At 35.2% G+C, this 24640-nt stretch overlaps 1 protein-coding gene and 1 long non-coding RNA gene across 2 annotated transcripts in view; one reads left to right on the top strand and one right to left on the bottom strand.

Annotated features, from left to right (window-relative positions):
* LOC108311357 overlaps positions 1 to 4791 on the top strand; it is a 13899-nt gene extending 9108 nt beyond the window's left edge. Inside the window, exon 2 of the long non-coding RNA XR_001828151.2 lies at positions 4375 to 4791. This is a non-coding gene — a long non-coding RNA (uncharacterized LOC108311357). The remainder of the gene's footprint in view (positions 1 to 4374) is intronic.
* LOC108311356 (group XIIA secretory phospholipase A2-like) lies at positions 448 to 1333 on the bottom strand. The gene has a single exon (XM_037742105.1). The coding sequence runs from the start codon at positions 1136 to 1138 to the stop codon at positions 569 to 571; it is 570 nt and encodes a 189-aa protein (XP_037598033.1). The 5' UTR covers positions 1139 to 1333; the 3' UTR covers positions 448 to 568.
* Positions 4792 to 24640: the final 19849 nt, after the last annotated feature.

Raw genomic sequence — 24640 nt, 5'->3', positions numbered from 1 at the left:
GCGACCTCCGCCTCCTGGGTTCAGGCAATTCTCCTGCCTCAGTCTCTTGAGTAGCTAGGACTACAGGTGTGTGCCACCACGCCCAGCTAATTTTTGTATTTAGTAGAGATGGGGTTTCACGATGTTGGCCAGGATGGTCTCGATCTCTTGACCTCATGATCCGCCTGCCTCAGCCTCCCAAAGTGCGGGGATTACAGGCACGAGCCAGTGCGCCCAGCCCTTAAATTTGCATTTTGAGGGATTACAGGCATGTGCCACCATGCCCAGCTAATTTTTTGTATTTTTAGTAGAGACGGGGTTTCACCATGTTGACCAGGATGGTCTCAATCTCTTGACCTCGTGATCCACCGCCTCGGCCTCCCAAAGTGCTGGGATTACAGGCTTGAGCCACCGCGCCCGGCCATCTCCCTTTTTTTCTTTGAGGTTTTAAGATCAAGATGTAAGTTATTTTAAGGTCTCAAAATAATCCTTTCACAAAAATAAAGACAGTTTTATGTTGTAAAAACATTAGTTATTTGTCAAAGGTTATGTTCTTTGGTCTTCTTCCATCACCAGCTGTCGGCATCTCCTAAAGATCGGTTTTTTCTTCATAATGACACCTGCATGCGGCTCGCTGGCTGTCCAGATATGGTTTACAACCTAAATGTATAACACTGTCAAACAAGAGCTCCACTGTTGTTTCACAGGCCTGAACATGCTGAGTTAGTCCTAGTGTTTTCTGTACATCTCGGCAGATCTTGGAGAGGCAATACTGGAACTCCTCATCGCAGTCATTCTTGCTTTTGCCACAGGTCTCATAGCACCTATCGTGTTGGTTGCAGCATTTTGTCAGGGAAGGGATACCAATGTTAAGATGAACACCAAACAGTGGAGAGCCACATCCATTCGGTGGGGAGGGTTTATAACCATAACGTGGGAAAGGCTTAGATCCGTCACTGCATTTATACTGGCAGAGACCGTCCTCGCCTCCCAGGAGGTCCAAGGCGGCGTTCAGGTACGTGTCTATCTTGTGAACGCCGTTCCGGATGGTCTTCAGGGTGGCCCTCCAGTCGGTGGTCTGGGCCTGCTCCAGGCACCTGACAACAGCGGCCGTGAGGAGGAGCAGGAGGATGAGCGCGGGGCGCGGGAGCAGGGCCATCCGCGCAGCGCGGGGCTCTATGGGTCCCCGAGCAGCGGCGGCAGGCGTGTCCCCACGGAGCCCCCGGGACGCGCTAGGCAGCGGCGCGGGCCCGGGGCTTGGCAGCCACCGGCTCCATATCCACGCCTCCTTCCCTGCTGGCCGGCTGGGCCTCGTTGGCTTTACGGGAACCGCCTCTGGGAGGCAGCGCCGTCGCCGAGATCGTTACTTTTGATCTGGAGAGTGGAGAGTGTTCCCTATATGTAGCACAGGGATGGGCAAATGCTTTCCAATAAAGGCAAGATGCTAAATATTTTTAGCTTTGTGAACCATATTGTCCCTGGTAAATACTACTCAATTCCATCATTGTAGCAGGGAAGGAGTGATTGATAATATGTAAGTGAATGGATGTGACTATTTCCTAAAAATGATTTACAAATAGTGGTGTACTGAGTGCTGGTTGAGCCTAATAATATGCTACATTGCTTATTTTTACTTTGCTTTTTATAGAAAACATCTTTACATGAAACTTTTTAAATCAGGAATTTACATCTTCTTGTGGTTTGTTTGTTTTTAGCTAAATGAAGAACTGTACATTTGTAACTTTTAAATTGCATTTATTGATTTCTATCTATCTTACCATATGTATTAAAAAAAACCTTTTATTCCATGTATCTTTTTTCTTCCAGATGTATTATTCTCAAGAGAAATATCTTGTTTTCAGTGTCTTTGTAACAGTAATTGATCACAAAATTAAATGAGACATTGTCAATAGAAGTGTTTTCCAAAATGTGTCCCATGGAATACAGACCCCTCCTAATGTTACAAGAAGTTGCATCTCAAATAAGTTTAGAAATCAATGTATGTCACTGATTCCTAAATGCCAAAGAGTAACATTTTCTTAATATGCAAAGAAAAATGGTTAGATTTTTATAAATGTAAATGTATTTCTTGTAAGACTTATTTTGAAGTTGCAAGTTTTCTGTATTTCAGAGGCAAAATGTACTTCCTTTAAGAAAATGATGGTAATAGTAGGTTATTTCATTAAATTACTCTAGGAAGTGTTTTATAACTCATAAATAAACCTTAATGTCTGTTTCCGGTACATATTTCCCATATCTTATAAACCATTAAAAAATTTAAGATAGAAATTTTGGGATTGCATTTGCATTTGCCAGTGCTTTTAATACACTGATATTTAACAAGTTGAAGCAAAAATACTAAACACGTGAGCTTATATAGATGTTCTTTTATTAACTACTCACTTTTCTGCTTCAATTCTTCTTTAGGCTTGTTTACCTACTCTCACTTTGAAGATAATTTTCTTTATTGTATATCTGTGACATGGAAAAAGCCCCATAAAACTGCATACCTAACCATACCTCGGCTTTCTATTGAAACTGCTCTCTGTGACCCTAATGTGAGAGGCAAGCAGTCTAAACCCATGCCATCTTGGCTCCTGCGACTTGTAATAAGTAACTAAGGTCTGTAATTCCCACCACTACCAGACAATGTGTAAACTAACATTTATCTTGACTTCGTAAACCACTTAAGTAACAATTGGAGTGACAAAAGTCCCCTGGCCCTTGGAATGTCCGGAACCCCTCACCCTCATCTCCACCCAGGAGGTGATTTACAGAATCCACTACCCTCGGAATGTCTGAAATCCCTCATCCCCATTCCCGCTCCTCACCCTCACCCCTTAGGTGGTTTTAGGGGTATAAAAGGTCTTGACACCCTCCTTTCGGGGCCACAGGTTGGAGATACATGAGTCCTCCGTGGCCGCCGGCAATAAAGACTCTGCAATTTGGCATACTTTTGTCTTGGTGTTGACTTTCTATGCTTGGTTCAGTATCACATAACTAGTTATAGTTTTCCCTCAAAACTGATCATGAAATGAGGCACATTTAGGTATCATGTATGTACCTGATTAGAAGAAAAAAATGACAGCTTGTAAACAGTCTATGTTCTTTTTCATTTACAAAAGGAAAAATTATATTGAAATGTTTTCTTTGAGAATTTCCTTCTGTGCTGTCATGCTAATATGTTTGTTCTAAGAGTCTCTTATAATTCATTATTAACTGATTATTAGATTGTTCTTTGTGACACATTAATGAAATTGTTTGAACCTAGGACAAAGAAAAACATACTGATTCAAAAGAATTGCTCTAATATCTTTAATGAGCTTGGTGCACTCATATATTGGAATCATACAATAAATTAAATAATAATACAAATATTGCCTAAGTGGCCACATGATCTATTCCTATTATCTTGTCACCTACCCTTTCTTTCTTCTTTGCCATTATTGATAAAGATTTTATTTTACTATTGCTCCCTCAAACCTATCCACAGGGGTTTTTAGCAATTTTCATCCAGAAAGTGGATGAATGAGTTGAAGGCAAATCTGAGCTTTGAGAATTTTTCTCATGTTGAATCAATTGTTCTGGCTCTCACAGTGATGAAGTGTGAGAAATGAATACATTGATTACTTAATGGGCTCTCAACTTTTAAATATTTTATTCAGTCTAGCAGTTCCAGGCTTCTAATTTCCTTATGTAGGCCAATCCCTTAATATTGAAATTCATTTATGTATAAATGGATTGTATTCCTTCCACAGAGTATGTGTATCTGGGCCCTTGTTACAAATTTGTCCTTGCAAGTTTTTGCTAGCAAAATTAAGCCAAGCTGAATCATGGATAACATAAATGAGTATTAGATCAGCAAGGGCAGAAGCAATCTTCATAATGGGCTAGAAGTTATAGCCCATGGGAGATGAGATGGTCAGAAAACAAACTCAAGTTAAAGCTGATAAAAAGGTAGCCAGTGTGAGCCTAAATGGCTTAGTTGTTAATGTTCTCATTAAATGCTTCCAACTTTCTGGTTGACGGGAAATAAAAAGCATAAATAAAAGCATATATATGTTGATGTTTAGCAAGTGTTTAAGCAAAATTTTTATTTGATAACTAGCTGAAGTTAAGTAACTTCAAATTTAGTTTAAAAGAAACAATATAATGCTGTCTAAGTGTGATACATCACACATAATAATATATATAATATATTATATCTAACTCATAGCACTTGTTGCGGTATTTTGTTATAATGTTAGGGTGCTACAGGGCTCAGAAGCACGTGTCAGAAAACAATCTCCCTCTCTGCCCTTTTGTTGACTTCCTTTCACTTGCTCCTTAGAGCAGGTTAAAGCAGGCCTTAGAAACAAAAAGTACATTTTGATCTCTTTTCGCCTCTGGCCACAGGGAAACTCTCTGATACACCTTGTCTGATTGTAGGTCATAAGAACCTCATTTCAGAAGAGGTCCTGCCCCATACCCAGAGGAAGAGATGCTGCACAGAGAAGTAAAGAAGTATTGAACAGAGAGGCTTTGCTGGATTTCCCAACTGAGTCTATTAGTATTAGATCATACCCTTTTTGTTTAATCACATTTCTTCTCAGTTGTCAATCGTGCTTATCTAATGACTTTTGGCTTCCATCAGAAGCCAAACAGGACAGGATTCAAAGAACTTCTTGAGAGCTGAACGTGTGAAGGTTGCTAGAGGGTGAGGCCTTGGGGAGGGCGTAGAAGCTCCTCAGTGGACCCTTCTCACATGCCCTGCCTTATGTATCTCTTCATCTCTATCTTTTGTAATATTCTTTGTAATAAACTGGTAAATGTAAGTAAGTGTTTCCCTGAGTTCTCTGAGCTGCTCTAGCAAACTAATTGAACCTGAAAAGAGGGTTTTGGAAACCTTGACTTACAGCCTATTGTTCAGAAGCACAGGCAAAATAACTTGGCGTCATCAGAAGTTGGCGGACGGAGAGCAGTCTTGGGGACTCAGCCATCAACCTGTGGAATTTAACACCTCCAGGTACACAATATCTGAATTGAACTAGAGGACATGAAGCTGGTGTCCACTACAAAATTCATTGCTTGTTTGATGAGGGGGAGAAGTCCTTTCACGTATAATCGCAAAAGTCTTCTGTGTTAATTATTACTGTTGAGTGAAAGTATATAAGAAACTGAGTTTAATATCTTCTATATTCTAGACCGAGAAAAACCTTTATTCTATTAAATATTAAATATTAATTATGAATCAGAAAATTTTGATTTTAGAAAATATTTTCTAGGAAAATGGATTTTAAATGGATTTTTAAACTAAGTGATGTATTATTTTATTACTCACTTAAATAGTAAGGTTTTAATGAACTTACAATAGAAATGGTTTTATTATTGCACTTTTTGTTCTATAATGATATATTTTAATATCTTAAAATATTCAGAAATATAGAGTCAGTCACTAGTAGTTTAATAACTGCAACCTATTTACTTAATAATACAAATTTTTGGGGAAACAATTTCAAACTTTGATCCACATTTAATTCAAATAAGTTTTCCATGATGTAGATATCATGGATAAAAATAGATGGTGAGCTATCACATGAGGGATAGATTCCCAACGAAGTCTTAAAAAAAACCTGAAAGTTTTCATGTTAAGGAGATGTAAACTTTCATTTTGGTTAGTTTCTGATATTTTGGGATTACTTTTACTTCAGCATGCATTAGTTCTAGCTGAATATACAGTGCCATATTATGGTGGGTCTCATCCATTGGAAATGTTGAAATTAATATACTCCCTTTCTTCCAGTTATATATATTAAATCAAATAATTAGCCACACAAGGAAGTTAAGAACTGCCTCCCCCCACCTTTTATTTATCCTCTTGAGGCATAGAGAAAGTGACAGAAGGATAAATTAGTCGAAGACTGTTTTGGCTTCTAAATAAATCTACTTATACACAAATATTTGTGAATATGTCTTATCCATTCTACTTCAGTGAAAAGCCTCTAAAGGGAAAAATACCTTTAACATACTCATATCAATATTCCCTATATCATTTGCAAATGGTAAATGATAAAAATTTTAAGATGGAGTAAAAAGTTGGTCTTTCATGTGACATAGTTTTAGAATTTCACACTATCTCATCAGTTCTGTTTTGGAAGAACTAAAGTTTATAAAGGTTCATTTTGAAATGTGTTTTAAAATATTTTTTGCAGAACTGAATATACTATTTTTACACTTGATCTTAGCCAAAAAGCCGAGAAGCGATGAATATACTATTTTTAATATAATTTGATGAACTTGATATCTATGTTATCATTGGTTTCTTTGTTTGATCTTTTATTTACTCTATCCAATCTTAGACTATATTAGATGTATTATATCTGACAATAGTCTCATAAATGTAAGGGGTCTTACTGAGTTTTTAGTCATCTAGGATATACTTCTTATGAGAAAATCACTTTTTTGGGAAGTAGGAAGTTGTCTTGCATAGATTATTTGCAGGGCATATGGCATATCCACAAATCATCAGGCACTGCAGATTTGGCCAGAAATTACATGTGGGCTTTCAAAGTTGATAGCCAAGACTATAATACTACTAGGAATAACCTCTCAAAGAAATACTAATATCCTTAGAATATGATATAGGATCTTTTTCAACAGTTTACCTTGATTCTAATGTGCCATTCAATAGGGGGAAAAATCACTTTAATAAAGATTGAAGACCTTTGCAGGTGAAACTCAAAACTATATTACAATGGTTCTATAAAATATATTTGTGTTGCATATCTCTCCCCATGTTACTATTTCTGTAAATATTAATAAAGTATAGTTAATATATAGCAATCCCTTTATACCTCTTGATCCTTAAACAAATCATAGCAGGGAAGGCAACACAAATGTTAATGAACCTTTTTAGGAAAATAAATAAAAAGCAAAATCTCCCAACCAAGAAAACATTTCCACAAAGGTAATAGAAAAAAAAGAAAAAGCTGGGCATGATGGCTCACGCCTGTAATCCTAGCACTTTGGGAGGCCAAGACAGGCAGATCATGAGGTCAGGAGATTGAAACCAGCCTAGCCAACATGGTGAAACCAGGTCTCTACTAAAAACACAAAATTTAGCTGGACGTGGTGGCACATACCTGTTGTCTCAGCTATTCAAGAGGCTGAAGCAGGAGAATTGCCTGAACCATGGAGTTAGAGGTTGCTGTGAGCCGAAATTGTACCTCCTCACTCCAGTCTGGGCAACAGAGTGAGACTCCCTCCAAAATAAGAAAAGTTTTATTATTAAGCATTAAACCAAACTTTAATGTGCATTCAAACAATCCACTAGGAGATGACAAAGATAAAGAAATCTCACCCTTTTGTAGCCAAGCAGATACAACCTTTTACATACATGCTTTGAAGATAAACAATAAATTAGTCTTCAAGTAAAAGGACTTGATAGCACCATTTGTCACAAGTAGTGATCCTAGATTCAATGTAGCAACTGGGGTGACCATTTGTGTTAGCATATTGTTTTTGTCCACAGGAAAATCACACTTCTCACAGCTTTATGACAGGTTGGCAGGTTTGTTTGCCACTTGGATCGAGGCTTCCACTAAAATTAGCCTCCTATCCTCCCACAGAAATTGGGAAAAAAGGAGTGCTATCTTTCTTGCTATTTATAGGTCCATGAAAAAGACATTCCTAGGGCATAAAGCTGACAAGAGGTCTATTCAGTTTTCAAAAGTACTGTTTAGTTTTGAAAGGAATTTTTATACATTTCAAAAAGAGGATGAAGTACTTGCAATTACAATTTAAAGAAAAAAAACAAAGGAGATGAAAATTTCCCTTATTTCCAATTAGGAGAATTAGGGTTGTTATTTTTAATTTGTATTTGCCCTTACCCGTGACAATATAATATTGAATAAGACTGCCTAAACTTGCCAAGATTCCCCTTGGTCTTCTCATAACTCTTTTCAAAAACAAAATTAATTTCATTGAACTACTAATAGTTTTATTTACTTTCATCTCTGCATAAAAAATACTTAAATATATATATATATATGTTTGAAATAATATTAACATTGTATCTAATACTTTTAGTTAACATCTTCACATAGTTTTCAGCACGTAGATACAGTATTCTAGTAAGTTTGTCACACCACAATAAGGTCCATAGGGATTATATCATACAAGCTTTAGAAGACAGATGAAACCAAAACAAAGGCAACAACAATGATTTACTGACATGATGATATTTCTACAAAAGATTATTTCCAGAGAATCTCTACAAAAGATTATTTCCAGAGATATTAACAATTATCCTAGTTAAATGATGGTAGTCTTAAGTATTTTAGAATTTGTCATAATTCAGTACCAGTAACATTGAGTGTGCTGTTATTTCTAAAATTATTCCCTGAAATATTATTAATGTGGAGTTAGGCTAAAATGACTTTTCATATAAATTGTATTGAAAATTAAGTTTTCATAAAGCAAATCATAAAAAAAAAGATTTTAAGAGATTTAATTATTCTGAGAAATGCCTGTAAAATGTCATGTGTCCACTGACATATTTTCCTCTGTCAAAATAAACCTCAGTCAGGGATTTGTAGGATGGTCAAAATCTTTTCTGTTTATACTTTAGGCGTGTGATTTGTTCAAAGTGAAAAATAACAAGTCCCTTCTTTCTTGTTATATATTTAAAAAAGCTCTTCCCAGAACTACTCATTATTTGTATTGGTAATTTGTTATTCATCAAAAGAATTAGAATAGAATAAATTCTAATATTTAGGACCCATCATTCTGATACAATTTTTACAGTCTGATAGATTGTGAGTGCATACAATTGTCTTTCCATTAATTTTAAAACTTAGTGCTGTGGGAGGTATGGGTAATTTTAGGAAGAAGTGTGAATGTTCACTCACTTCATCAAAAACAATAAAAGAAAGCCACAGGAAAGATTACCAAAGAATATATAGTATCTTTATAGTTGTAGGGTGATTCTATCTGACAAAAGAGATTCGCAAAGAGATTTGACATTTAAATGGTTTGTGTAAATGAACTCAAAATCATCTGTAGGCTTATGATTGACATAAGTAAAAATTAGGGGTGCAATAAACCCTTCATTGAGCAGTATCCCCTTTTTAACAAGCAAGGAAGGAAGTCAGTGTTCAAATAAACAATTGCAGTTAAGTTCCTAACATTTCAAAAATGTTATGGAGAAATAAAGTAAAAAAGTATTAAACTATTAATTATGTAGTATCAGCTTTAGAAATTGACTATAATGAAACCTATATTCTGTTGATTTGAGTTTAATTAATTGTCATCATTTAGCACACCAACGATTTATTTAACTTTTACCATCTCTCTTCCCCTTTTATCCTTGAAGTGAGTAAATAATTTCTCAGGGCACTATTTCCTTAAAGGTATATTGGCAGGAGGCAAGGGGACAATTCTTTTTTTGCTTTACTTCCAGACTTGCAGTGTTGGTTGTCTTTGATTTAGTATGTAGTGTTTTTTTACCTGACTAATGATGCTAAGATCTAAGTCACAGATTTTCCACACATGTCAAGCCCATCACAGTTTTTCTCAAACTCATGCTTCATACATACATACTCATGGTTTTACACAGCTATTAATTTGATTTCTTGTCTTCTATGTCACATTGTTACTTTTGTTATCAACAGTTTACATAGTGTGCAGCTTCATCAACACTCATTTGAATGATAACATTCCTTATCTTGATTATTTATATGTTATATTAGTAGATATGGAGATTAGAGCTGATCTCTATAATACATAGTAGCCACCAATACTAATAAAATACCTTTGGGCACAAAGGGAAAAGGAAGATAGACATAAATAAAATGAGTGGAAAATATTTTAGTTTCAATGCAGGTGTTAAATCCATTATTTTAAGGACGTATTAGCTTTTAACAGAAAGTAACTTTTAATTTCCCTTAGTCTGAATAACTTGTCTCAAAACTCAGATATATTTTCAAATGCAATTATACAAAACAGCATTGCACTGTCTCATCACCTTATCATAAATTTGCTGTTACTTTTCCTTCCCTCAAATTTCTTCATTCAATTAAGCTATGAACAAACAATTATTCTGGCTACAATGTAGGATTTGTCATTTTTCCTTTTTTGTTTCTTTTGTTTATGCAGAGTTTGCTGAATTCCAGAATTCAGCAATGCATGTGGCAATGTCTTTAGCCTTTCCCATGTTATTGGCAAATGCATTTTGCCAATAAGAGAGACACTGCCTAAGACTAAATCCAACCTAAGGAGGCAAAACCAAGAGACAGAGAGAAGGAAAGTGTTCTGAAAATATAATTTTAGCATGTGGATGCAGCTCAGCTCAAGCCAGAGCTATTCCTGGTCCTTGATATTACATGAGCCAGCATGAGATGATTTTGGTTACCTGCAATTGAAAGTGCAAGAGTCTAACAATCCTCTAGATTCCCAAACTTGCCTGAATCTTTAGTATAGATGCATTGGATAAAGATGCCAAAATTGAATGCTTTAAGCTTCATTTCTTTATTTCCATGTTTAAAAATGCATTCACAGTCATTTCAAGTATTACTTTGATCAGTTTTTATAATTGATGGAGGGGAAGGGTAGCATGATATGAAATTGTATTTTCATGTAGCCTTATCTACAGTTTCATGGTGATATCACTTTTTTAAAGTATTACAACTATTGAATGTTTTCACAATAGAAATTTTTAATAAAAATATTTATTATTTGAAGTTGACTAATTTATAGATTTGTTAAGCTTTCTATGTGAGAATCATTACAATAGGTAATACAGAGAAAAGGATTATAAAGGTATATTGGATTTTATCCCTGCCTGTGGGAAGTTTATGCATCAAATGAACTTATTTAAAGGAGTATTAAATTATACCCTGTATTCAAGAACAACACTCATCTAACGATTCAAGAGCTTATATAAAAATAAAACATGAGGGCATATAAATAATTTATGATGTAAAACAAAAATTACAACAGGCAAAAACAGATGAGGAAGACGTTATTTAAGGTGATTGAAATAGGAGCCAGATGCCAGGTCTCAGTCTGAGCTCCACTCCTCTGAAACAATGCAGAAGTGTGCTTCAGAGCTGAAGAAATGGAAAGGGGAAGTCTTAGGCCATCTGTGTGTGCTAATTGGCTTTACCCAAAGGAAAAGCAAATTTTTCATATCTTCATGACAAGAGATCATTTTACAACTTGGAGCAAGATGTCTGCCAAATTAGGTTTCTAATATTCTACAAAAATAGGAATATAGAGTTTATTCCCTTCTTGTTGATTGCATTTTAAATAGATAGTTCCCAGGTAAGTCTATAAAACTACTGAGAAGCTTGTAAAAAGATTTACATTTCAAAGAGGCAGAGAAAGAATTTACAAGTTTTCTAAAGTAAGTGCTCTAAGAATAGGAAGGTTATAGGCCTAGAGTCAGGACTAAATCTATCTAAAGTTTAGTCAAGCTGAGGGAAATATTAAGGCCATCTTGTTCTAGAAACATGAACTATTGTGACAACCAAACTAGAGTCCATGAAACTCATACAATTTTCCATGCAAATAAAATGGAAAGAGAAAATAAATTAAATTCTTATTAGTTCTACTACCTAGATTTGATCAACTGCATCTTAAGTTCTTTCAGATTCAGAAAATTTAAAATGATACCTTTCAATACAATATAAATGTCTTATCACTAGCTTAGAATTGACTTGAATTTTACATTGTGAACAACTCAAATCTAAAACACAAAGTATGGTGTTTAACATTGAACACCATAGTATGATTGAAAATAATAAAAAATCTAACTTTCTGTCTAATGAAATGTGAATAATGAGTTTTTATTAAAATGCCTAATTTATTTAGGTACATGCAATGCCTAGTTATCCAATTATTCTGGCAAAATTACAAACAGAGAAGGTTGAACCTGTTAAATTAAGAAGGTCATTGAAGTAATTAAGATTGTTGAAGCATATTATTAATACATTATAAGGGAGGGTAATAACGCAAAGTCTACCTGTTCCCCTATGTTTGGGCTTATGTTTCAATTCATTTCATTGTCTAAGACCTCAGAAAATATCACACACACAAACACATACATACAAACACACAGCTGACCCTTGAACAAAAGGAGTAACACAGGTTTGAACTACTTAGATTCACCTGTATGCAAATTTTCTTCCAGCTCTATGACTCCTGGGACAACACCACCAACCCCTCCTCTTCCTCTTTTCTCTAGTTTATAAACACAGCATATGATACATATAACACACACAAAAATGTATTACTTAACTGCTTATGTTATTGGTATGGCTTCTGGCCAACAGTTAAGTTTTGGGAGAGTCAAAAGTTATTTGTGGATTTCTGATGGCATGAGGGTCAGCACTCCTAAGCCCTGTGTTCAAGAGTTAAATGTGTGTGTGTGTGTGTGTGTGTGTGTGTGTGTGTGTGTGTGTGTGTTAGTGTGTTTATACATATATGACAGATCATTATTAAGAAGACATTTAAGATATATTTAATAAATAATAGATTAATATGGGTCTTGCTCTAATTTCTAAATTTCATTTATTGAGAAAAAAAGTTTATCAATGATCAGAATTTATGTGAAATGACAATACTGCCCAAAGAAATCAACAGATTCCATGCAATTTCCATCAAAGTACCATGATTATTATTCACAGAACTAAAAAAAAAATTCTTAGAATTCATTAGGAACCCATAAAGAGCCCACACAGCCAAAGCAATACTAAGCAAAAAAAAAAAAAACAAAGCTGGAAGCATCACATTACCCAACTTCAAATTATACTACCAGGCTAGAGTTACCTAAACAGCATGGTACTGGTATAAAAATAGGCACATAGCCCAATTGAACAGAATAGAGAACCCGGAAAAAAAAAAGCCAAATACTTAACAACCAACTGATCTTTCACAAAGCATACAAAAACATAAAGTGGAGAAAGGACACCAAATTCAATAAATGATGCGGGGAAAAGAGAAGAACAAACCTGGATCCCCACCTCTCACCTTACACAAAAGTCAACTCAAGATGGATCATAGACTTAATTCTAAGACCTGAAGTCACAAAAATTCTAAAAGATAATATCAGAAAAATTCTTCTAGACATTGGCTTAGGCAACTAATTCATGATTAAGAACCCAAAAGCAAATGTAACAAAACCAAAAATAAATGAATGGGACTGAATTAAAGTAAAAACCTATTGCACAGCAAAAGAAATAATCAGCAGAGTAAACAGAAATCTCACAGAGTGCAAGAAAATATTTGCAAACTATGCATATCCAGAATCTAAAAGGAACTCAACCAAATCAATAAAAAAACAAATAATCCCATCGAAAAGTGGACAAAGAGCATGAATATACAATTCTCAAAGGAAGATATACAAACAGCCAACAAACATAAGAAAATAAGATCAACATCACTAATTATCAGGGAAATGCAAATTGAAATCAAAATTAGATACAATCTTACTTCTACAAGAATGGCCAGAATTAAAAAAAATAAAAAAATCATAATAGAGGTTTGGATGGACATGGTGAAAAGGGAACACTTTTACACTGCTGGCGGGATATAAACTAGAACAAATACTATGGAAATATATGGAGACGCCTTAAAGAACCCAAAGTAGAACTATCATTTTATTCTGTAATCTGTCTACTGGGTATCTACTCAAAGGAAAATAAGTCATTATATGAAAAAGGCACATGCACATGCAGTTTTATAGCAGCACTATTTGCAATTGCAAAAATAGGGAAGCAACATAAAAGCCCATCAACCAACAAGTACATAAAGAAAATGTGAAATTCTGCACCATGAAATACCACTAAGCTATAAAATGGAATGAAATTATTGCCTTTGCAGCAACTTGGGTGGATAGAGCTGGAGGCCATTTTTTAAGTGAAGTTACTCAGGAATGGGAAAACCAAATATTCTATGTTCTCACTTGTAAGTGGGAGCTAAACTATGAAGATGCAAAGGCAAAACAACAATATAATGATCTTTGAGTAATCAGGGGGAAGAGTGGGAAGTGGGTAGGGAATAAAAGACTACATCTTGGGTACGGTGTACACTGCTCAGGTGATGAGTGCACCAAAATCTCAGAAATCACCAGTAAAGCACTTATCTGTGTAGTCAAAAACCACCTGTATTTCAAAACCTATTGAAATACAAATAAAAAAGCAAAGCACAGAATTTAGCACAAAATGAAAATATGAGTATATAAGAACAATTAGGTTAAAACAGATATTTTAATTTAAAACCTCATGAAAAATAATTCATTTAAGGATAACAGTATTGTTAAGGTTTTTTTTCTTTTTTTCTAGCTTAACTGGTGTGCTGTATGGAAATAAGTAAAACCTTAAAAGAATGTTCTAAGAGGAAAAATGGCTGAAAAGTAGAAAATAAGAGAAATGAAGAGTAATACAATGGGCACTTTAGTTGAAAATGTAGTACATGTACACAATGGAATACTATGCAGCCATAAAAAAAGAATGAGATCATGTCATTTGCAGCTACATGGTTGTAGCTGGAGGCCATTATCCCTGGCAAAGTAATGCAGGAGTAGAAAACCAAATACTGCATGTTCTCACCTATAAGTGGACGCTAAATGATAAGAACACATGGACACATATAGGGGAACAACAAACACTGGGGCCTATTGGAGGGTAGAGGGTGGGAGGATGGTGAGGATCAGGAAAAATAACTAATGGGTACTAGGCTTAACACTTGAATAATAAAATAATTTGTTAAACAAACCTCCATGAAACAAGTTTGCCTGTGTAACAAATCTGCATCTTCACCCCTGAACTTAAAATAAAAGTTAATAAAATAAAATAATATAATTCACTTTATTTCTTGTCACGAGAAATTGAGTAAACATTTCTAGAGGATGTAAGATCAAACTACTAATAATTGTGTAATCTCTTTTCTAAAAAGTTAAATTATCAAGTTCTCAATCACTGTATGTTCTGGAAGTTATTTCTGGGTCAACTGAGCTTCACCTTCAAATATTTACAAGGGAATGACAGATAATTTTTCTTTCGCTACAGATACGAGTACAGGCTAATTATTGAGACTAAGGCCTACTTTATATCTTGATTCCCAAAGCAGACAGATATGGACGAAGTAATGTCAATCCTGGTTTCCCCAAGGAATAACCTAATAACTTAATATTCTATAGAAGGCTTTCCCATATTGTGAAAATGTGTAAAAGTGAATTTTCTGCTAAACACAACTATACTGCTGGAACAATGAACCTACCAAGATAATTTCTATGTTATTTCAAAAATTTCAGCTGCTCTTTTAAAACACTAACTTATTGCTTGACTTGGCTACACACCTATATAGGCTAACATGGGAACTTTCTAATTCTGCCTTCCAGGTGTGGCAAGTAAGTATATTTATCAACTTTTCTTTTTCCTTTTTTCTGCTCCTAAATAAATGTTCTGCCTCTCTCTTTTTTGGTTCATTGTATATCCACATCTATCACAAGGTCAATGATACGACTTGTTCAACAGATCCTTATTGATTGCTGTATAAAGAGAGTGATGATCACTAAAGGAATAAACATACGTAAGACAAGAAATTTATCCTTGACAATCACTCAGACTAGGATGATGGATAACTATGAGGCAATGTGAGGAATAACTGTGTATCTATGTTTGAAATGTATACAATTTGGGAGATGCTCTTTAAAGAAAAATGGTACTGAATACAAATAGAAAATCATCTATAGGCACTTCAAAGACGTCTGTTACATAGAGGGGCTGTGAATCTTACATTTTATTCACATTATGGTAAATTAACTGCTGATAACGAGCATTATAATGGTGATATATACAATGTGCTGTGGGAACACTATTGGTCAGAATACTTGCTCGTACACAGTTACCATCTCATTAAATGTTACAGGAAGGAGCCTATTACTTCTGCCACCTGTGGGACTCAATAGAGACTTCATTAAAGTAAAATATGAGCTAAGGTTGGTAAATGAGGAACAGTTCACCAGTTAGATCAGGTAGGAAAAAAAAACTTTTCAAGCAGAAGGACAATGCATAGCCTTTTCAAGAAATTGCAATGATATACAGCACGACTGTCTGAAGAAAAAAGAAAATGGGAAAAATATATCTAAGCTGGACATTAGATAGACTATTATCAATTAGAAAAGGTTTTGATACTTGTGTGCCATGATAAATAGGATAGCTATACATTTTAAAGCAGTGAAATGCTTACCTAGAAAGTTACAGAGCCAGCTCTCTCTTTTTTTTAATATTTCTAATTAAAATTATGTCTCATCCACCATAGGTTTTGAAAAAAATTATATTTTATGCTCATGTGCCATGCCAATTATTTATTGTTAATATCTTCACGATGTAAAATAGAGAAAATAAGCACTACCAGTTAACATTCATTTTAATTTATGTATTAAATATGCAGCATGTAGAGAACATTATTTGTTAAGTGACTAGATATTATTAAATCACTATGAAAATATTTACACTGCCATCCAATTTTTTCCTGTTTATATAAGCACTTTCGTTTGCTCTGGAGAAAACTGGCAGGCTAATGACATTTAGAGTGATGACAGAATCATCTGTCAGCCTTCTCTATAATTCTCTCCAGGCCCTGACAGACAAATACATTTTCAAATGCTATAAAAAATTAAGTACCAAAACAATATAAAAATAACTTTAAGGGTCCGATAAGAGCCTAAGCAAGGACATCGAAAGTTAATGCTTCCCTTTCTGCCTAAACTTGTCTTATTCAATTTCATACATTTATAAAATGTAATAATTCTTTCTTTTTGAGACAAGTCTCTTGTCTCTAGGCTGGAGTGCAATGGAGTGATCTCAGCTCATTGCAACCTCTTCCTTCTGGGTTCAAACAATTCTTATGCCTCAGCCTCCCGAGTAGCTTGGATTACAGGCACACATCACCACACCCAGCTAATTTTTGTATTTTTAGTAGAGGCAGGATTTCACCATGTTGGCCAGGCTGGTCTCGAACTCCTATCCTTGTGATCTGCCCGCCTCGGCCCATCCAAAGTGCTAGGATTACAGGCATGAGCCATCGCACCTGGCCAAAATGTAATAATCCTTTAAAACCTGCAGAGGGCAAAAACAGACCAGGTCTTCTAAAAGGAGATATAAACAATGATTTAGAAGTGATTATGAATCAGTTAGATGATTCCAAATGTATTTGCATTATCATATTGGATAATATAAAAGTAACCAATGCTCAGTACAACCTAGCTTAAGTTACAAGCAGAGTTGTGACAAGTCATGGCTCAATCATGGCATTTGCTGTATTTGTGATTTTTTAACTGCTTGATAATTTTTTTTTTTTAGTTTGTTATCTAATGGTTGCAGCAATTTTGGGTCTTATACATGCCCAGAGGCAGAGCCATTAGTTCCAGTAGATGCAATATTGTACATATATATTATTCATATAGAGAAAACACTAGTCCTGTATAGAAATCTGATCAAATACCACTTTAATTAATTTTTATCAAAAAAAATTTTTAACAAAATATTGTTCCTTTCACATGTATATGACCAAATTAGCATCATATATATTCATATTGTATTCTATAAGAAATAATTAAATCTCAATATTCTCCAAAACATATTTCATAGGAAAATTGGTTCCATGAGATTCTTGAAATGAATACATTGATTTTATGTCTAAATAATTTTGACAAATGTCGCACTCTATCTCCCTCTTTAAGATTCACAAAGTTTGAATATAACAGAATATCTGATAAGTCCTAGAGTATTAGAACCCTACTTGAGTTTTTAACATATTTACCAAAATTACTGGCTACAGGACTCCTTCTCTGCTATGAGCTGATAACTCTTTTTGTACTCTCAACTGTGGTTTCTTAAACTGCTTTTTGAAAATCACTGCTTTAAGATTAACAATTTATGTATGTATATACAGTATCTATTATATGTCAGAGGATTCATTGTTTTCATGTCACATGACAAACTTCCTCTTCTGGAAGTCAGCTCTAAATATTAAATGTGTATCCAGTTAGCTAGACTGAACTAGCCAACCAGAAAAATAGATGCCCTCAAACACATTTCTAGAGGAAGGTGTGGACTGTAGCTTCCCTGACTTTAGGTTGAAAACAGTACTCTCCCCTGCTGTGATGGATGGCTGGCTTCACACATCAGCAAAAGTGCTTATGTGGTACTCCTTGGCAGGCATAGTTTCTTTGATTTATCCCAATCTAAGAACTGTCAATATTATCCACAGTATGAAATAGGCCCAGAACAGAAAAGACAATTTTACTTTTCTAGATGTTTCTAAATTATAATACTGAGCCTCTCATTAAAAACTAATTGATTGATGTCCTATGGAAAAGAGGAGAATGTGATCATGTGTGTCCCTTTGGAATAGCTGATCAATTTCCTGGAAGAGTGGACTACAGTCACAAAGGATATATCTCTATTGTGTGGCCTGGGTTGAGAACACTCAAATTCTGCATGACATTGCTGCTGTATTTACTTGGCCTGGAACCTGCTTATGGGAACTACTCTTCTCTTTTGGGAAAAAAAAAATCATTGACTTCTGCCACACTTTCATGCCATGGCATGAATTATGCATATATATATATATATATATATATATATATATATTTTTTTTTTTTTTTCCTTAGGAATGTTCCTTATACCTCTAGTTCAGTGTAGGCTTGCCTCCTTTTTCAAAGATGATGTCACTAATTGTTATTCACATTCACACTGGGAGGCTATTTCTGTTCCAGGTGAAAGATTCTTTGAATGGCAGTAATGGAGACAGCCCAGGTACCATCATGACTGTCTCTCCTCTAGTGACCACATAATCTGCCACTGGTCGTGTTACAGTGATGGCTCCTTGCCCACTGCTGATTGTGTTGGTATTGGCTCCTATCTGAAAAGTCTGTGCCACTGTCAAACTGGCTGCTGGTATGGTGTCTGTGCCTTGCTAGAGAATGGTGCCATCTGCAATAACTGGCTGGTAGACCATAATCTGTCCTACTTGCTGCCCTTGGATAGCAATCTGCTGCTTTGTGTGTCTGGCTGGTGGTGAGGGCTATCTGCACTCGCTAGGTGATGATCTTCTGCATCTAGTCTTGTTGGCCCTGAACCTGTAAAGTCTTTCCCTCTGTCTCTCTAACCTCTGCTTTTGTTCCCCCAGACCTTGATCTATTTCCACAAGACCAACTGTATCTGCCACAAGGCTGTGTCCCAAACATAGACACTTGTATGATGGTTTAGGCTTGTCCCTCAGGGATGGCGTGGACAATGATAATTTGGCACTTGGTGCGATTTAACAGGCCTCTACTGACTTGGGACATTAAGGCTTACTCCCTTTCCTGCTGCAGAATCTGTCCAGTGTCTAAAGCAATCTTCTGTGTTGAGGTATTGCTGTTTACTGCATGTTGCTCCATGTTCCAACTAAGTTGCAAGACCATTCACAGTGAGCCCATCCACAGAGAACCTAGAAGACTGTGTAGTACACTCCATAGTATAAGCGAAGTCTGTGGCAGACAAGCCCCATTCTGGCATCAGGCTTGAAAATGTTGGCCTGAGGATGGAGGAGGAGGGGGTGCATTTCCATCCGGCATTGACATGTTGCAAGGGTTAAGGCCTCTCAAGGTGGCTGCTCCAGTGGTGCCATTCCTGTCTGGCCCCTCTAGGACTCAGACAAGAGTGCCCCAGTGCTCAAAGGCTCTGGACCACAACCACCAGCTACGCCACTCTGCCAGCTAGACTCAGTTCAATTCTAACAATTTATTTATATTCAACAAGCATTCATGGGCATATTCACATGTACACTGGACTATATTACTTTCTGTTGGAGATAGAGGGATGTTTCCCCAAGGATCTTGCACAAAAGCCATCTGTTATGCAATAGAAAAGATAAGAAAACCACAAAAACTCCCATGACAAGACAAACTAAGAAATAATTTAAAAAGAGGTAGAAGTAAATTTCTGGGACATCACAGTATCTCTCTCTGAGAATCAGGAAATACGGCATAAGAAGAGTGATATTTGAGTATGATCTTTGACATGAATAAGATTTTGACAACAAAAAGGTGGTAAGTTATGGCAAACGAACAGGGATGGTGTCTTTCAAAAAAGTGGAACGCAGCCCAATTCGACCACAGCATAGACACATATAAAAGGGGTGAAATCTCCTAAATCTTGTTTCTGTATTCTCTAAGTTTTGATTTTGTTTGTTTTCCTTCATTCTACCCCTCTGTATGCTATTTTTGTCTAGTATGAGCTTCTCATTGCAACCTTTTAAGTCAGCATGTCCCAGATATCTGGCCTTGAACTTCTCACTTTATACACTCAACCTTAGTGCTGACATTCACAGGAATGACTTCGTGAAAAACAAAGGCTGATGACTCCAACCCTGAACCAGTCTCCTAAACTCCAGATCATTTCACCAAATGCCTTCAGAAATCTCCCAAATAATGCCCCATACTAATTTTAAAGCATCATGCTCATGATTTTCTCACAAATCTATGTTGCCCCTGAGTTTCCTAACTTAATTTATAGCAATAAAACACTTGAGAAAAACAATAAGGAGGAATCCCTAGGCAGCAACAATAATCATATAATGCCACATCTCTAGACATTTTAGAATATCCCTCAGAAATTTTCTACAAAGAGGAAATGAGGGAGAGAGTAATAGTGATTCATCCTAAAGATGGTTTTAATGGCAATAGAATTTTCCTTAGATGTGTCTCTGTGGGGAAGTAGGAAAAAGAGAGCAAAATAAATTTTTAACTTTGAAGGAAAGCTTACAGGACCAACTGCATAATTTGCAGAGCCCAGAACACAGTAAAAATGTGGGGCCTGTTGTTCAAAAATGAAGAAATTCCAGTCAGCAATAGCAGAGTATTAACTCAAGTATGGGGTCTTTTCCATTGTAAACTCAGGGGTACCACACGGCCCCCAAACTCATGAAGTATTTTCTAAATGTAAGACTTACTGCATGATGACGTTGGTGAGTTATAAAATACTTGGGTTCACATTCAAGGTTCACAAAGTTATGTTAAAAGTAAAAAAAGGTATTCATAAAAATGTTTTTGAAAATAATTAAAAGAGAGAAGTGAGCTCTTAATGAGGAAAAATGCCACAGAAATTTTCATATCTTTTGTTCAGCTCCACATGTAATTACTACAGAGATGATAATATTTGTAAGTATTTATACCAGTTAAGAATTTGTGCTTTTACTGTATTAACTCACAACCATCTGCGTTCAACATTTTTCTTAAAACCGTGTTTGACTTTATTCATGTATTTCATGATCAAGAATCCCTTACTGTGTCCATCAGCATTTGTCTTAAACTGCATGTGTTTATTTTAAAGAAAATATTCATGCTGCTTCTTTGAAGCTTTGTTTTTAATACAGACATCTTCATGATAACCTCAAAAAGAAACTTTTTTTTTTCTACATATTCTATTCTGTTATTATTTAACTCCTTCCATTATCCCCTGGTTGTTCGGAGTCTTCTATAATTGATCACATTATCTTTCAAGAAATAGTGAAAGAATCTTCTGCTGTTTTATTCAGTTTCAGTAAAGCACACCTTCTACCATCAACACTGCTTTTTTAGTCAATGCGTTTTACTCTTTCAGTTTTACTTCATTATTTACTCTTCTCAGTGCATGAAATATTTCCCAGATTTAATCAAATTAGGCATTGATGCAAAATATATGCCTAGTAAAATATATATTAAAAATTCTATGAATTTCTGGGATAGTCTTGTGCACCATCGCTGACATGCAATGTTCCGCCTCCCCCCGCCCAGCCACTGGTCCAGTTTTGATCCCTCTTCATTGGAGCCTGTCAATCACTCTAAATTGTATGTGGATTTTATAATATGAGGATATTTCCCAGAGGCTACAACAACTGAAAGCCTTGGATAAGTTGAAAAACAAACTAATAAATAATAAAAAAAATTCAGCAAAAAGCATAATAGAATGAGCCATTCTGTATATTCTTACTGTTTGGATTTTTAACACTCTGCCATAGAGAAAAAATGAAAAATTATCTTCCTAAAATTCTTAAAGTGTCTTGTAATTTCACCCTGTTTTAAGGAAATATATAAGGTAAATAAAATATCCTGAGTGGTATCAGGGAGAGAAACCTATCTCATACTATCAATTTTGTATGGCTGGTAGGCTTTTATGGTTTCGATAAATTGTGCATATAAATATTTTGATATATAGTTGTAATGACATCTATAGCAAATGAGTGTTTCTATAATTTTAACCTTTTTTTCATTTTTTTTCTGTTCGGGTCATCTGCCACTTCCTTTTCAATTTAGTTATATCCAGTCTCTCTTTTCTGTTCCATTTAATAGTTATAAAAGAGGAAAAGCTTAGAAAACATGTGTTTAAAATTGTTATTAAAGGAGAAAAGCTTTAGAGAATATGTTTTGAAAATCTAAAGAAGACAAATTAACAAATATTCATATGTAATTTTCATTTTTAATAAATTCTTGTTAGGTGTCTATTGTCTATTATTGCATTATAAATTTTGTAATGGGGTAGAGTATTCAGTTTTACATCGTGTACACAGTTTGTGCACAGTATTTTATAAGTAGTTCAACCTATGAGTTCCAAATCCACGTTTATTTTGTGGCATCTAAGAAATAAACCTGTAGAGTTTTGTAGTAACTATACAAGTGCAATCCAAATTATAAAATATGGGAGTATTTGTATGAGTTTATTATTATTGTGTTGTTTTTGCTTGTCCTTAAAGTGAAATCACATATAAAGTCTTATTTATTCAATCTGTGAGTCATGGCTCACTGAAAAATGACTAAGGGTGGAGATGTGATGTGCCAGTCACATTCCCTGCACAATCAAATTTTTGTCACAGGGACTAGTCTTAAAAGCGATAATTTCTTCCTTCTCCCATACATTTGATAATATGTGTGTTTATCCTGCTGTTTTGGAATGTTTGTGTAAGATTTGGCATAATCATGCCAGTGAAAAGCAGATTTAACTTACATTTACCTAAGGAATACAATCTCAGAAGATGATTCATTGAATAGTAGGGGATTCTCACATCTCTGATACTTTGAATTGAACTTTAGTGTGAGGGTAACATATTAATTGGCAAAATATCAAGAAAAGAAACAGATAAGGAAATTCAAAACAATACTGATTTTACCCTGAGAGGAAGGTACATGCTTAGCAAGAGGAAAATAAACAGTAAGAGAAATCCAAACTTCAAATTATACAATGAAATTTTATCTACTTCAGAAGCGTGAAAAATGCACACTGTTACATAAATATGGCATGCCAGTAGACTATTATTACTTAAAGGAATTCATTTGATAGGTTGGCTATTAAGTTATATTTACATGGAGTTACATTTCATTAAAGTCAAGGGTAATTAGTTTGTGGAGAATCTCCTAGAGTATGTTACAAGTAAATTTTACATTTGCTTATATCTTTGGATCCAAATTACCATACACTTCTGAAAATAACTATTAAACTCACCAGAATAAGGCTATAGAGATGTGCATCAAATGTAACTGGACTGCAGTTTAGGCCTAAAAAAGCAAAGATTTTTTAACCATGGAAAGCATATTAATAGTGGATCCAATACTACACATATATTTGAGGGAAAAATTAGAAAAAAAATCAGTTATATTTGTCAGTATTTTAGGAGAGAATAGAAACTGAAGGGAAATATGAAAAGGCTTCTGAGGGTTTTGATCTAGGGTGCTAGTTACACAACACAATGTGTTAAAATGATTTGACCTACACTGTGATTTACTTGCAAGCATTTATATTATACTTCAGTAAACAGCTTTAAAGGCAAATTTAAAAATCTCCACAATAGGGCCAGACACCGTGGCTCATGCCTATAATCCCAGCACTTTGGAGGCCAAGACCAGTGGATCGCCTGAGGTCAGGAGTTTGAGATCAGTCTGGACAACATGGTGAAACCCCATCTCTATTAAAAATACAAAATATTAGCCAGGCATGGTGGTGGATGCCTGTAATCTCAGCTACTTAGGAGGCTGAAGCAGGAGAATTACTTGAACCTGGGAGGTGGAGGTTGCAGTGAGCCAAGATCATGCCACTGCACTCCAACTCCAGGCTGAGTGACAGAACAAGACTCCGTCTCCAAAATAAATAAATAAAAATGAGTTACACATTCAATGTCAGAAAATTTTAAAAATAATAAAGATGCAAACTTAACACATTGAGAATCAAGAAAGTTGGTTTTGAAAAAGGGAATTCGAGAGGAATGTGCAAGAACAAATTACAAAGTCTGGTTCAGGCTTGGGGGCAGGTGGAAATCATAATTTGGATTTAATTAAGGTTAGTATCACTTTATTTTCTTACTCAAATCTTCACATAATTCACAAATCAGATACAATTTGTATTCACAAGGACAAGTGAGTATATTTTCTATCCTTCAAACAGAACCACAAGCAGAGAGGGATCTGCTAGAGAAAATAAACCAAATAGATTGCTCTTCTATTTTAAGTAGTAGCAGGGGTCAGAAGTTGGGAGGCAATATAAGTACAAAGGCAACAATTTCATCTTTTCACATTCTGTTTTTTGTTGTATTATTGGGACTACTTTTGGTTACATTAGGCTAGGCATGTCCATGTCCTACCATCACTGTTTTCCTACATTAT

Source organism: Cebus imitator, unplaced genomic scaffold, assembly GCF_001604975.1.
Source record: "Cebus imitator isolate Cc_AM_T3 unplaced genomic scaffold, Cebus_imitator-1.0 Scaffold114, whole genome shotgun sequence".
NCBI lineage: Eukaryota > Metazoa > Chordata > Mammalia > Primates > Cebidae > Cebus > Cebus imitator.
Note: the sequence above shows the minus strand (reverse complement) of the source record. Positions and strands in the feature narration are given on the sequence as shown.

Excerpts from the sequence above, each read along its gene's own strand:
- LOC108311356 (XM_037742105.1), bottom strand. The coding sequence starts at position 1,138 with ATGGCCCTGCTCCCGCGCCCCGCGCTCATCCTCCTGCTCCTCCTCACG.